The sequence below is a fragment of the Bos mutus genome, chromosome 29, assembly GCF_027580195.1.
Source record: "Bos mutus isolate GX-2022 chromosome 29, NWIPB_WYAK_1.1, whole genome shotgun sequence".
Taxonomy (NCBI): domain Eukaryota; kingdom Metazoa; phylum Chordata; class Mammalia; order Artiodactyla; family Bovidae; genus Bos; species Bos mutus.
In genome coordinates this window covers 17,867,160-17,882,309 of record NC_091645.1, presented here as the reverse complement: position 1 = coordinate 17,882,309, position 15,150 = coordinate 17,867,160, and the positions used below count along the sequence as shown (strand labels likewise).

General features: G+C 39.2%; 1 protein-coding gene across 4 annotated transcripts in view; it reads right to left on the bottom strand.

Moving 5' to 3' along the window:
- PAK1 (p21 (RAC1) activated kinase 1) overlaps positions 1-15,150 on the bottom strand; it is a 159,513-nt gene that overhangs the window by 25,089 nt on the left and 119,274 nt on the right. For all 4 annotated transcript variants that reach the window (XM_070365036.1, XM_070365035.1, XM_005909613.2 and 1 more), the window contains 3 exons: positions 14,441-14,615; positions 12,065-12,128; positions 598-646 (listed from right to left, as the gene is read on the bottom strand). In XM_070365036.1, coding sequence (XP_070221137.1) covers positions 598-646; positions 12,065-12,128; positions 14,441-14,615 — 288 coding nt within the window. The remainder of the gene's footprint in view (positions 1-597; positions 647-12,064; positions 12,129-14,440; positions 14,616-15,150) is intronic.

Genomic DNA, 15,150 nt, shown 5'->3' with positions numbered 1-15,150 from the left:
CACACACACACATCACTCACTTGTGAGTCATCCTCACCAAATTCTGTCAAATCTACTTAAAGTGAAAGTTTAGTCGCTCAGTCGCGTCCAACTCTTTGAGACACCATGGATTGTAGACTACCAGGTTCCTCCATTCTTGGGATTTTCCAGGCAAGAGTACTGGAGCGGGCTGCCATTTCCTTCTCCAGAGGATCTTCCCAACCCAGGGATCGAACCCGGGTCTCTCACATTGTAGGCAGACACTTTACCATCTGAGCCACCAGGGAAGTCCCTCAAATCTACTTAAGTACCTCTCAAATACATCACTTTTCCCCATTTATAACGTGCTACCACCTTAGTCCAGACATCATCTCTCACATGGAATTACCCAATAACCTGCTGAGTCACCTGCTCCACTCTTATCTCTTCCAATCTCTTCTCCACATTGCAGCCACAGTAACTTTCCAAAATCTGTAATTTCACCATGTTGAAAGACTTCTAGTCTACAATAGTAAGAAACTAGAAGAGTGCCTGTTGAGCTAAGAAGGGCTAAAACTTAACAAAAAAGAGTAAGAAACAGTAAAACTGAAGGAGTAGTAGTTGGTGGTGGATACTTACCTCCTGTCCTGTGGCTACATCCATTGCAGTGTACACAGTGCCCGAAGCACTGAACAGGTATGGGAAAGAAAAAAAAAAAACAGGTGTTAGATGAGGTGACATTTGTCATATGAAGCTCTCCACACACAATCTGGCAATGCAAGTGTTAATAAAAATAGTAGCAAAAAATGATCCTCCCCTCCCCGTTGTCTCTTGGACTCTCATGAAAGGCAGTATGTAGCAGCAAAGAGAATATAGGCTCGAGTGGCCATCAGGAAGTGAGGAAAGAAAGTAGGGACAGAGGAAGAAAGCAGAGAAATACTGGAATAATGCTACGAAAATGAACATGTCCATTATAAATGACTAAAAATCTCACTTTATGCCTATAACCATGAACTCTGTATATCTATGAGTGGTATGCAACAATATTTGTAACCTTACATGACAATGTGTCAGATTTACATGATGTGATTGGAAGAAAATTAAAATCCTATGTATTCTTGGCAAGCCCTGTGATTACGCTTTCCAGAGAAGTCATGTCAATTCAGAGAGAAAAGTCACTTTTAAGTTTGCCTGGAAGCCAGAAATTATGGTCATCAGCTTCCAAACTACAACTCTTTAGTTAGGATTTTATTGTAGCTACATGTCAGGAAGTTGAGATCAAAGATATGGACAATCAAATAAGGACTGGATTCTCTACATTAGCAGTTACTTCCTCATTACTAATCATCCTACCCCTAGCCATCTTCTGTTATAAAATTGATGTCCATATTCCTGTCCCCATTCCCCCTTATCCCGCCTGATGTACCATTCTTAAAGGGCAAAATGCCCAGGCCTCACAGGACTGGACATTTTCAGACTGCTTCTCCATGATTACAGAGGAAAGCTACGCAGGCCTACTGGGTAGTACTTAATTGTTTCAATAGACATATACTTAGACACATGAATTCCAAGTCAAACAAACAAAATTCTTCACTCTTAAAGGGAAAAAAAATTAAGCAAAAATTATAATAGTACCAATTTATCATATATATGTGATATGTATAGTTTTTTTTAAGATTTTTTTTTATTGAAGGTTAATTGCTTTACAGAATTTTGTTGTTTTCTGTCAAACCTCAACATGAATCAGCCATAGGTATACATTTATCTCCTCCCTTTTGAATCTCCCTCCCAACTCCCTCCCCATCCCACCCCTCTAGCTTGATACAGAACCCCTGTTTGAGTTTGCTGAGCCATACAGCAAATTCCTGCTGGCTATCTATTTTATATATGGTAACAAGTTTCCATGTTACTCTTTCCATACATCTCACCCTCTCCTCCCCTCTCCCCATGTCCATAAGTCTATTCTCTATGTCTGTTTCTCCACTGCTGCCCTTTAAATAAATTATTCATTACCATTCTCCTCCTAGATTTAATATATATGTGTTAGAATACGATATTTGTCTTTCTCTTTCTGACTCACTTCACTCTGTATAATAGGTTATAGGTTCATCCACCTCATCAGAACTGACTCAAATGTGTTCCTTTTTATGGCTGAGTAATATTTCATTGTGTATATGTACCACAACTTCTTTATCCATTCATCTATGGATGGAAATCTAGGTTGCCATCATGTTCTAGCTATTGTAAATAGTGCTGTAATAAACAATGGGATACATGTGTCTTTTTCTACTTCACTTTCCTCAGGGTACATGCCTAAGAGTGTGATTGCTGGGTCATGTGGTGGTTTTATTCCTAGTTTTTTAAGGAATCTCCATACAATCTTCCACAGTAGCTGTATCAATTTACAATCCCACCAACAGAGCAAGAGCATTACCTTTTCTCTATACTCTCTCCAGCATATATTGTTTGTAGACTTTTTGATGATGGCCATTCTGACCAGTATGAGGTGATATCTCATTGTGGTTTTGATTTCCATTTCTCTAATAATGAGCAATGTTGAACATCATTTTATGTGTTGTTAGCCATCTGTGTGTCTTCTTTGGAGAAATGTCTGTTTAGGTCTTTTTCCCACTTTTTGATTAGGTTGTTTGCTCTTCTGGCATTGAGTTGTATGAGCTGCTTATATATTTTGGAAATTAATCCTTTGTCACTTGTTTCATTTGCTATTATTTTCTCCCATTCTGAAGGCTGTCTTTTCACCTTGCTTATAGTTTCCTTTGCTGTGCAGAAGCTTTTAAGTTTAATCAGGCCCCACTTGTTTACTTTTGTTTTTATTTCCATTACTCTAGGAGGTGGGTCATAGAGGATCTTGCTTAGATTTATGTACTGAGTGCTCTGCCCATGTTTTCCTCTAAGAGTTTTATAGTTTCTGGTCTTACATTTAGGTCTTTAATCCATTTTGAGTTTATCTTTTTGTACAGTGTTAGGAAGTGCTCTAACTTCATTCTTTTACATGTAGCTGTCCAGTTTTCCCAACACCATTTACTGAAGAGGCTGTCTTTGCCCCATTGCATATTCTTACCTTCTTTGTCAAAAATAAGGTACCCACTGGTGCATGGGTTTATTTCTGGGCTTTCTATCTTGTTCCATTGGTCTATATTTATGTTTTTATACCAGTACCATACTGTCTTGATGACTGTAGCTTTGTAGTATAATCTGAAGTCAGGAAGGTTGATTCCTCCAGCTCCAGTTTTCTTTCTCAAGACTGCTTTTAGGGTCTTTCATGTTTCCATATAAATTGTGAAAATTTTTGTTCTAGTTCTGTGCAAAATGCCATTGGTAATTTGATAGGGATCGCACTGAATTTGTAGATTGTGTTTGGTAGTACAGTCATTTTCACAATATTGATTCTTCCTACCCAGGAATGGAATATCTCTCCATCTGTTTATGTCATCTTTTATTTCTTTCATTAGTGTTTTATAATTTTCTGTGTACAGTCCTATCCTAGAGAATGTTCCATGTGCACTTAAGGAGGTGTATTCTTCTGCATTTGGATAGAGTGTCCTAAAAATATCAATGAGATCCATCTCATCTAATGTATCATTTAAGATTTGTGTTTCCTTATTAATTTTCTGTTTTGATGATATGTCCATTGGTGTGAGTGGGATGTTAAAGTCTCCTACTATTATTGTGTTACTGTCAATTTTTCCTTTTATGTCTTTTAGTGTTTGTCTTATGTATTGAGGTGCTGCTATGTTGGGTGCGTAGATATTTACAATTGTTATGTTTTCCTCTTGGTTGACTCCTTGATCATTATGTAGTGTCCTTCCCTATCTCTTGTAATATTCTTTATTTTACAGTCTATTTTGTCTGATATGAGGATTGCTACTCCAGCTTTCTTTTGTTTCCCATTTGCATGGAATATATTTTTTCACCCTTTCACTCTCAGTATATATGTGTCTTTAGTTCTGAAGTGTGTTTCTTGTAGACAGCACAAATATGGGTCTTATTTTCGTATCCATTCTGCCAGTCTGTGTCTTTTGGTTGGAGCATTTAATCCATTTACATTTAAAGTAATTATTGATATATATGTTCCTATTGCCATTTTCTTAATAGAATGGGGTTAATTTTATAGCTCTTTTTTCTTCGCTTGTATTTCTTGACTATATAAGTCCCTTTAACATTTGTTGTAAAGCTGGTTTGGTGTACTGAATCCTCTTAACTTCTGCTTGTCTGAAAAGCTTTTTATTTCTCCATCAATTTTGAATGAGATCCTTGCTGGGTACAACAATCTTGGTTGTAGATTTTTCCCTTTCAGTACTTTAAATATATTCTGCCATTCCCTTCTGGAGAAGGAAATGGAAACCCACTCCAGCACTCTTGCCTGGAGAATCCCGTGGACGGAGGAGACTGATAGGCTACAGTCTATGCGGTCACTAAGAGTCCGACACAACTGAGCAACTTCACTTTCACTTTTCACTTTCATGCATTGGAGAAGGAAATGGCAACCCACTCCAGTATTCTTGCCTGGAGAATCCCAGGACAGGGGAGCCTGGTGGGCTGCCGTCTATGGGGTCGTACAGAGTTGGACACAACTGAAGCGACTTAGCAGCAGCAGCAGCAGCATTCCCTTCTGGTCTGCAGAGTTTCTGCTGAAAGATCAGCTGTTAAGAATATGGGGTTTCCCTTGTATGTTACTTGATGCTTCTCCTTGCTGCTTTTAATATTCTTTCTTTATGTTTAGTCTTTGTTAGTTTGATTAGTTGGAGAAGGCAATGGCACCTCACTCCAATACTCTTGCCTGGAAAATCTCATGGACGGAGGAGCCTGGTAGGCTGCAGTCCATGGAGTCGCTAAAAGTCGGACATGGCTGAGTGACTTCACTTTCACTTTTCACTTTCATGCATTGGAGAAGGAAATGGCAACCCACTCCAGTGTTCTTGCCTGGAGAAGCCCAGGGACAGGGGAGCCTGGTGGGCTGCCATCTATGGGGTCGCACAGAGTCGGACACGACTAAAGCAACTTAGCAGCAGCAGCAGTTTGATTAGTGTGTGTCTTGGTGTGTTTCTCCTTAAGTTTATCCTGTATGGGACTCTGTACTTCTTGGACTGATTGACTATGATTGACTATGACTTCCTCTTCCACGTTGGGGAAATTTTCAACTATAATCTCTTCAAAAATTTTCTCATACCCTTTCTTTTTCTCTTCTTCTTTTGGGACCCCTGTAATTTGAATGTTGGTGGATTTGATATGGTCCCAGACATCCCTGAGACTATCCTCAGTTCTTTTCATTCTTTTTACTTTATTCTGCTCTTCAGAAGTTATTTCCAGCATGTTATCTTCCAGTTTACTGATTCATTCTGCTTCAGATATTCTGCTAGTGATTCAGTCTAGAGTATTTTTAATTTCAGTAATTGTTTTGTTTGTCTCTGTATATTTTTTCTTTAAATCTTCTAGATCTTTGGCAATTGATTCTTGCATTTTCTCCATTTTGTTTTCAAGGTTTCTGATCATCTTTACTATCATTATTCTGAATTCTTTTTCAGGTAGTTTGACTATTTCCTCTTCATTTACTTGGACTTCTGTGTTTCTAGTTTGTTCCTTCATTTGTGTAGTATTTATCTGCCTTCTCATTATTTTTTTCTTAACTTATTGTGTTTGAGGTCTCCTTTTCCCAGGCTTCAAGGCTGAATTCTTTCTTCCTTTTGGTTTCTGCCCTCCTAAGGTTGGTCCAGTGGTTTGTGTAAGCTTTGTATAGGGTGAGATTTGTGCTGAGTTTTTTGTTTGTTTGTTTTTCCTCTGATCAGCAAGGCTGAGGTGGTAATTCTGTCTACTGATGAGTGGGTTTGTATTTTTGTTTTGTTTGTTGTTTAGATGAGGCATCCTGCACAGGGTGCTACTGGTGGTTGGGTGACGCCAGGTCTTGTACTCAAGTGGTTTCCTTTGTGTGAGTTCTCACTATTTGATACTCCCTAGGGTTAGTTCTCTGGTAGTCTAGGGTCTTGGAGTCAGTGCTCCTACTTCAAAGGCTCAGGGCTTGATCTCTGGTCAGGAACGAAGATTCTACAAGTAGTCTGTTATGGCATTAAGTGAGATTAAAACAAATATCCAAAAACGAGAAATCAAAGATAAACCCCAGACAAATGGCAGTTACAAAATCAGGCAAATAATAATTAAAATAAATGGAATATACACATATACATATATACCCAGGAGCAAAGTCAAAACAGTCCAACAAAAATAAAGTCCAGTAGATTGACCCAGCAAACAAAGGAAATCAAAAATTATATTTACCAGTTAAGAACAAAATTAACTAAAGTGCAAACTGGAAAACAAAACTAAAGCAAGGTGCCAAGTGGGGAATAAAGCAATGAAAACAAAAATAACAAATATGTTGAGGGGAAAGGAAAGAAAAAAAGAAATAATAGATATGCAAAGTTAAATAGAGATAGACGAAGAAGATTTATATACATTAAAGATTAACTGCAAGGGGAAAAGAACAGTAGGAAAGGCAAACAAAGGAATAAATATAAAAAATATATAATAGATTTTAAAAAATTAAAATTATAAAAAAGAGAAAAAAGAAAAAAAATCAGAAGAAAAAAAAAGGAAACTTCCACAGAACTGCAAAAGTCCAATGTAGAAGCAGAGGTTTATAACAGCAATAAAAAGTGTGACTGTCAGAATGACCATCATCAAAAAGTCTACAAACAATAAATGCTGGAGAGGGTATGGAGAAAAGGGAACACTCTTGCATTGCTGGTGGGAATGTAAACTGATACAGCCACTATGGAATATGGTATGGAGACTCCTTAAAAAGCCAGGAATAAAACCACTGTATGACCCAGCAATCCCACTCCTAGGCATATACCCTGAGGAAATCAAAACTGAAAAAGATACATGTACCCCATTGTTCACTGCAGCTCTATTTACAATAGCTAGAACGTGGAAGCAACTTAGATGTCCATCAACAGATGAATGGACAAAGAAGTTGTGATATATATATACAACGGAATATTACTCAGCCATAAAAAGGGACACATTTGAATCTGTTCTGAGGTGGATGAAACTACAGCCCATTATATAGTGAAGTAAGTCAGAAAGAGAATATAAATATCGTATACTGACACATATATATGGAATCCGAAGAGATGACACTGATGAATGATTTTCAGGGTGGCAATGGAGACACAGATATAGAGAACAGACCTATGGACAAGGTGGGAGGAGAGGAGGGAGAAGGGGAGATGTATGGAGAGAGTAACATAGAAATTTACAATACCATGTGTAAAACAGATAGCCAATGGGAATTTGCTGTATGACTCAGAAAACTCAAACAGGAGTTCTGCGACAGGCTGAAGGGTGGGGTGGGGAGGGACATGGGAGTAGGTCTGGGAGGGAGGGGACATGGATATACCTATGGCTGATTCTTGGTGATGTATGACAGAAAACCACAAAATTCTGCAAAGCAATTATCCTTCAATTTAAAAAAAAGAATAAAAAATAAATAAATAAAATAAAATAAAAAATAAATAAATAAAAATTTAAAAAGTGAATATATGTATAACTGATTCACTGTGCTGTACAGCAGAATACTGTAATTACAACATTGTAAACCACCTATATTCCAATAAAAATTTAAGGATAAAAAAAAGTGACAATATACACATATACATATACACTCATAAGCAAAATCAAAACAGTCCAACAAAAATAAAGTACAATAAATTAACCCAGCAAACAAAGGAAACCCAAAATTACATCTACCAGAACAAAACTAACTAAAGCACAAACTGGAAAACAAAACTAAAGCAAGATGCCAATTGGGGAATAAAGCAATGAAAATAAAACTAACAAATATATTGAGAGGAAAGGAAAGAATCGATACGCAAAGTTAAATAGAGGTTGATAAAGAAGATTTATATACATTAAAGATTAACTGCAAGGGGAAAAGAACAGTAGGAAAAGCAAACAAAGGAATAAATGTAGAAAAAATAATATTTTTAAAAAATTAAAATTAAATAAAGAGAAAAGAAAAAGAAAAAAATGGAAAACGCCACAGAACTGCAAAAGCCCAATGTAGAGACAGAGGTTTATAACAACAATAAAAAAAGTCACTGAGGGGGAAGAAAAAAAAAGAAGCTCAAAAGCTTAATTAGATTTCATAGTGCCAATAAAATTGACAACAACAGAGGGGGAAAAAAGAAAAAAAATCCAAAAGAATCTACAGAACAAGTCAAAAGATAATAATAAATGTTTTTCTTGAATCATTGCTGTCAAGAGTCCTTTCTCTCATGGGGAGTCACAGTCCACCTCACCTCTCTAGGATTCCCTCCAACACTGTACTGATCTCTGTACCTGCTGTGGGGGCAGCTCAGATTCTAATCTGGTCCTACTCCTGTGTGTTCTTGCCTCTAATGTCCACAGCTATCAGAACCAGTGCATTTTCTTTTGCAGGAGCTCTCAATGTCCTTTTACATATTCCACAGAATATATAAAAGTCTGACTAGTTGACCATGTGGATTTAATCTGCAGCTTGAACAGCTGGTGGGAAGGTTTGGGGTCTTCTTCCTTAGCCACATTGCCCCTGGGTTTCAACTGTGGTTTTATTTCCACCTCTGCATGTGGGTCATCCACTGGGTTTGCTCCTGAGGCTGCTCTGGAGGACTTCGGTTTGCCCCTGTGAGGGCCAGGTGTGGAGGTGGTGAGCTACTTGGGTTGCAGGGGTTCTGGCAGCGCCAAGTACTCAGGGGAGTTGGAGATTAGGGCAGCAGGAAATATAGTGCTCTCGAAGGGTATGGCAACCAGTATTGGTCAATATGCTCCAATATTCTTGCCTGTAGAACCCCCCCTCCCTAACGGAGAAGCCTGGCAGGCCACAGATTACAGAGTCACAAAGAGTCAAACACTACTGAAGTGATGCTTCGAGCATAGATACAAGACATTTTTTGCCTGTGGCAGCTCTGCCCCATTGAGAGTTGAGCATGAAGGTAACGCAGTTGCTTGGCTTGAGGGGACCCTGGCGGTGCCAAGTGTGCAGGGACATGGACTGCCTCTGCAGCAGGAGTTATGGCCCTATCAGAGTCTTTTTTCGAGCCTCTTATAGCTGGCTATCAGAAGGCCTGTTTGGCCAGTCTTTCTCTGTAGCTCCTCCCATTCAGGCACTTAGAAGGTTCCCTTGCCTGGGTCCTACCCTGTTGTTCAGCGCATCAGGCACATAGAGGGGCCCCCTTGGCTGGGGTCCTATTCTGTAGACCAGCACGTCAGGCACTTAAAAGGGCACCCTGGGTGGGGTCCTACTCTGTAGCTCAGTGTGTCAGGCATTTGATGGGCCAGGCTTTCTATTGTCCAGCAGCTCATGTTGGCATGTGTAGAGAGAGAAGTTATGGTGATGGCTCCACCCCTCTGTGTGTGACTCAGCACTATCATCTTGCTTCCACGGCTGCCTGGCTTTCCTCCACCAGCATTTCCCACCACTATCTCCTCCCTCACATCCCCTCCATTTGTCTCTCTGTAGTCAACAGCAGCCCTGGGATTGCTCCACAATCCCTAAACTCCAACTCCCAGCCACTACGCCTTCCAGAGGACCTGCATCCCTGTCCAGAGTATGTATAGCTGTAGCAAGGACTGTCTGATTCTCTTTCATTTAGGCTGCCACAGATCAGCTGTTTCACTCTCAGCCTCAAATGTTTCTCTTCTGGCTCAGACAATTGCCCTGATGTGGGGATTGGACTCTTGCTTCAGTTCCCCACTGGCTGAGGATCCAGTCCTACTAACACTCCTGTTTCTCCCCCTAGTTGCTTCATCCTACAGAGTTTTGCAAGGTTCTATGTATTCCTTCCACTGGTCAGACACTTCTGTCCACTCTCAGCTGGAATTCTGCATGCACTTGTGTCTGAAGGTGTATTCCTGACATATCCATGGAGAGAGATGTACTCTACGTTCACCTACTCTGCCATCTTGTTTCTTCTAAGATTTTTTTAGCTGGGCTATCTTTAAAGTCTTTATTGAATTTGTTACAATATTGTTTCTGTTTTGTTTTGTTTTTTGGCCCTGAGGAATGTGAGATCTTAGCTCCCCAACTGCAACCAGGGGTGCAGTATCGAACCTGCACCCCTCCTTGGAAGGCAAAGTGTTAACAATTGGACCACCAGGGAAATGGAATGTGGAAACATCAGCATAGGTGCTTAATAAGTCTTGCAATCCTCTCTTAGCACTAACATACCTGTCAAATAAGCAAGGACAAATCTTTTGCAGATAGTGCCTGTTTTGGGGCCATATACATCTGCATATGCATATATATAAAATATATAATCAACAGGTTGGGACATAAAAGACCCTGAATCCACAATCCCTCTCCCTTAAATGAAGAAACTGATGTTCAGAGATAGGACCTGACTTATCCACACTTGTCTGTGTACCTTTCTTCTACATTCTTAGTATCTCAATGTAATTAGCTAAAGAAAATACCATCCCAGATTACTCAGAGGCAAGGAAAATAATGTCTTCTCAATGTGTTAACTACCTTATACTAGGTCAGACTCACAAACACATGTCTAATAGTAGAAGCACTGGACCAGGGAAAAAGGAGATCCACTCAAGTCCAGGGCTACTTTGAGGATTAAATTGAACAATAGATGCAAATAACAGTTGTAAGCTATGGAACACTGTACAAATACAACATCAGTATACTATGCATTACTTTATCTTATTTCAGAAGTTTATAGATATATAAGAAAGAAACCTGAGGAATTCCCTCGCATTCCAGTGGTTAAGAATCCACCCTCCAATGCAGGGGATTCGGGTTAGATCCCTGGCTGGGGAATTGAGATCCCACATGTCTCAGGGTAACTAAGCCCATATGCCTCAACTAGAGAGCCCATGTACTGAAAACTACGAAGCCCATGCACCACAACTACAGAGCCCACACACTCTGGAGACTGCACAACACAACTAGAGAGAAGCCACCATTCCGCACCTAAAAAATCCCACATGCTGCAAGGAAGATCCCATGTGCCACAACTATGGTGCCACAATTTTTGATGCTCTGACGCATCAAAAATTTAAAAAGAAAGAAAAAACAGAAAACTTCAATGACTTCATTAACAACAATGCTTTCATTCATGTAACACTGAGAGCTTTCTACAAGCCAGATACTTTTTTCAGTTTCTTTTTAATTTTAGCTAATTGGGTATCTCTATAGAAATTTCATTCTTTTTCTCTTTTATATAAAGTCATAACTTACCTAAATTAATCTGCACAAATCTTAAGTGTACAACTTGATGATTTTTCAATATGTACACACCTACATGTTCACCATCAACCCCTCAAAGTTCCCTCATGCTGCTTCCTAATCCTCCCAGACACAACCATTATTCTGATTTACATTAGCATGTATTAGTTCTGCCTGTGTTTTAACTTCATATAAAAAAATCACACAGTATTTGCTCTTTTATATCTGGCTTCTCTTGCTCAAAAACACTTTTAAGACTTATCACAGTATATTATAATTTTTTGTTTGTCTGCCTATCTCCTTCTGTAGATATGAGGGTCTCTCTGAAAGCAGATATGGTCCGATTCATAGCTGTACTCATGGCACAGTATCTAACAGAGATTCAGCTAAGATTTGCTGAATCGTACACTGAGGTCAGAATATAAGATCCAGAAAAGAAACCAGAGAGTAAGAGATATGATTTCTGTCATCCACTAGAAAAACAGGTCCCATATACTAGCAGAAGAGTCTGTGAGTTCTGTCTTTCATTTCATATTAGTGCTAGTAAGTCTCAGCACCAGGTAAACAAGGTTAATATGGAAAAGCAGAGCTATAATTTGGGAAGAAGGTTTTTGTGCTAAGAAAATAAATGGTTTTCGCACTCTCAGTGCAGGGATATTTTTAGCAACAATGTCAGCTAATGGCACATCTCACATATTAAAACATAATTCTGGAAGCCTGAGATCAGCCTAATAAAACACCCTCAGATGGGTGAGGGGTGAGGTGGAGAACGAAGAAAAAGGTTTATAAGAGGCAAAACAAAAGCAAAATCATATATATCAGCACATATGATTTTAAGTCATTTTTCTAGGGAAACAAAAGGCGCCTACTAACCCTTGTCCAATCTTCTCAAACCGTGTGTATTTCTTCTTAGGATCACCCACACTCACTATGCTGCCTTTGAAAGAAACAGAGAACATAAATCAGTTTTTCCCAGATCAACAATACAAAATAAGCCCCATGTTCCCCCAACTCTGAGCCAGCAAAGATTAAAGAACTATCTGCAATACCCTAAAACCACACTAAGGTGCTTAGCTTTCCCTCTTAAGTTTCAACCAAAAGTTTCACCTCCTTACCACTTTTATTAATAGTACCCTAATCCATTTCTAATCTCCTAAAAGTTATTCATTCATTTTTAAATTCATCAATTCAATAAACATTTTCTAGTTTTAATATGCTCACTTATTATGCACTAAGCCCTAGCTTGAGTGCAACAAATGAAGACCCAGTTAATGGACCCAACAAATGAGACCCAGTTAAGACAGTCTCTGCTCTCAAGAAGCTGTAATCTCATACAGGAAACAGACACCATGTATAAAGTTCCATGAACATATAGTAATTGCTGTGATACAAAAAGAAGCAAAAATATAGACCAGGAAGGCCTCAGAAGGGAAATGAACCTGAATTAATTTTTACAGGGTTAGGAGGAATTTTCCAGGGAGAGAAAGTCAAGAATGGGTTACAAAAAAACTATTTTAAGTGCAAAAACACAGAGGTATGAGAAAGTTCACAGCTTCAAAAAAAAAAAAGTCTTCTGAAGATGGTAAAACTGAGCCCCACCAAAGGGAAGATACTTCCCCTCAAGGTCACACAGCAAAGTGGTGTCAGAGTTAAGATTAGGAGTTCAGGTTTGGTCTTCCACTCCAAAGCGCTTTCCAATAATATCAATTACTAGGATTTGATACTTTTCAAACACATTATCTCATTTGATTTACAAATGAGACAGGGACTAACATTCCTATTTAAAAGATGAGAAAAAGGAGGACCAGGGAACAGTAGAAAATTGCCCAAGACCCAAGTTAATGACTGTGCTAGGGCTTCAACCCAAGGGTCCTTAACTCTCAGGCCAATCTGTTTTTGCATAATCCTATGTTCTAAGTATTACTGTTTCTAAAAAAAAATCTGATTCAGAGAAAAAGAATACATACAGGAGTAAACAGATGCCAAGGTAAGTGGCTTTTCTTATTTCATCACTTCATAGAAGGGCTCTGGGTAAGGGCGAGGCTTCCCTCGTGGCTCAGACAGTAAAGAAATCTACCTGCAATGCAGAAGACTCAGGTCCCATCCTGGGGGCAGGAAGATCCCATGGAGAAGGGAATGGCTACTCACTCCATACTCTTCCCTGGAGAATTTCATGGACAGAAGAGCCTGCTGGGCTACAGTCCATGGGATTGCAAAAAGTTGGACATGACTGAGCAACTAACACTGGGCAAGGGCAACTTTGGAAAGAGTGAAAATTTTTTTAAAAAGTCAAATAAGAATTATCAGGATGAAATCAAAAGCCACTAAGCTAAGGAACCAGAAACCTCAGCTTTAGAAAGCAATGCCAGTGGGCAGACTTCACCAGATCAGTCACATCAAATCCTCTTTAGAAGTACATAAGTTCAAAGAATAAATCAAAAGCCTTCTCAGATGGCTTTTTCAAGCCTACAGGCCAACCCATTCCTTTCTTCTCATATGAATTCTCCTGCAGATTACTGAAAAAGAGAAACAAGCTGCCCTAATAATTCTCATCACTAAAAAGCAAAATGGGAGTTCCCACCTGACTGCAAGAAATAGCATGCTCTGATTACAGGAGCACAAGCTGCATGCTAATCCCAGATCTGTCACTTTTTGGCTGCATGAATTTTTGCAGAGCATTTAGCATTCCTAGCCTCAAATAACTTAACTGCAAAAAATAAGGATTATAATGTCTGTCTTCACAGGGCTAAAATGAGGAATAAATGTTCATTTGGTACATATTACAGGCTCACAAAATGTTAGTTTCCCTTCCTTCTTTTTCTACAACCAAATGGCAGATCTGTCTTCTGCCAACAGAAACATCAATAACCAACATAGCACTCTTCCTCACCAGGTTTACACAAGACCTCAGTCTTTCTCAACACAACCTTTCAGATTATATTGTAAGTAAAAGCTATTTGTCATCTCCATAAGCCATGCCTGTGGTAAGTGATTCCCAGCCTTTGAAGTGGGCTATTCACATACTCTCTCATCATATTCCCATCCTAACATAGCATCTAATCAGGGCTGGTGAGACAGAGGAGGTGGGTGTAGGGACGGGTGAGAAGAGGCACAGTCTGGCAAGATATAAAGCATAGCCGCCACTGACATACACCTAGCACAGAACCTAGATCTTTATAGCAATAGAATTCTCTTGTGCTCAACCAGTCACATACCAGAGGGAAATTAAAAAACCTACAAAGTGCTTACGTAATTTCTCCAAGATCTCCTCATCAGACATCTTAGGCTTCTTCTTCTGCTTCTCAGTATTCCGAGTCAGAGCATCAGGTGGAGTGGTATTATTCTCAGTAGGTGAAATGGGAGATGTAGCCACATCCCGAGTTGGAGTAATAGGAAGTGGTTCAATCACAGACCGTGTATATACCTGCATTGTTGGTGCAAACATTTGGTGAGGCCAGCCTCTCTTAGATTTATGTGTTAGAACATCCAAAGAAGAACAAATCTCAGTAAACTCATCTCTTCTATACCTTTGAGGTGCCATTGCCTTCTCCATTGAGTTGCTAATGAAGAATCCTATGATACTCTTCCTCTACGCCCAGGCTGTGAGAATGGAATGATCTTCCTTTCTCTCACTTTTTACAACAAGGGTTAGTGAGAGTCTGAGCACTTAAAATAATCAATATAATCTACACAACTCTCACTATAAAGGGTTTAAAGGACATCCTATCATTAGATGGGAATCCCCTTCTATAAAATTCTGTTCTTTCCCAAGCTGAAATGAATATCCTGTATTCCTACAGTACTTTTCACTGCTAATACAACACTGAACATTACCTTCATTTGAGTTACTCCCTTTTTAAATCCTGAACGCTCACAGAGAAAAAACTGCAATTGTTCTTCTTTAAGAGGCCATGGGATAGAGTTATTTAGATTACAGACTCTGGAACCTGCCAGACTTA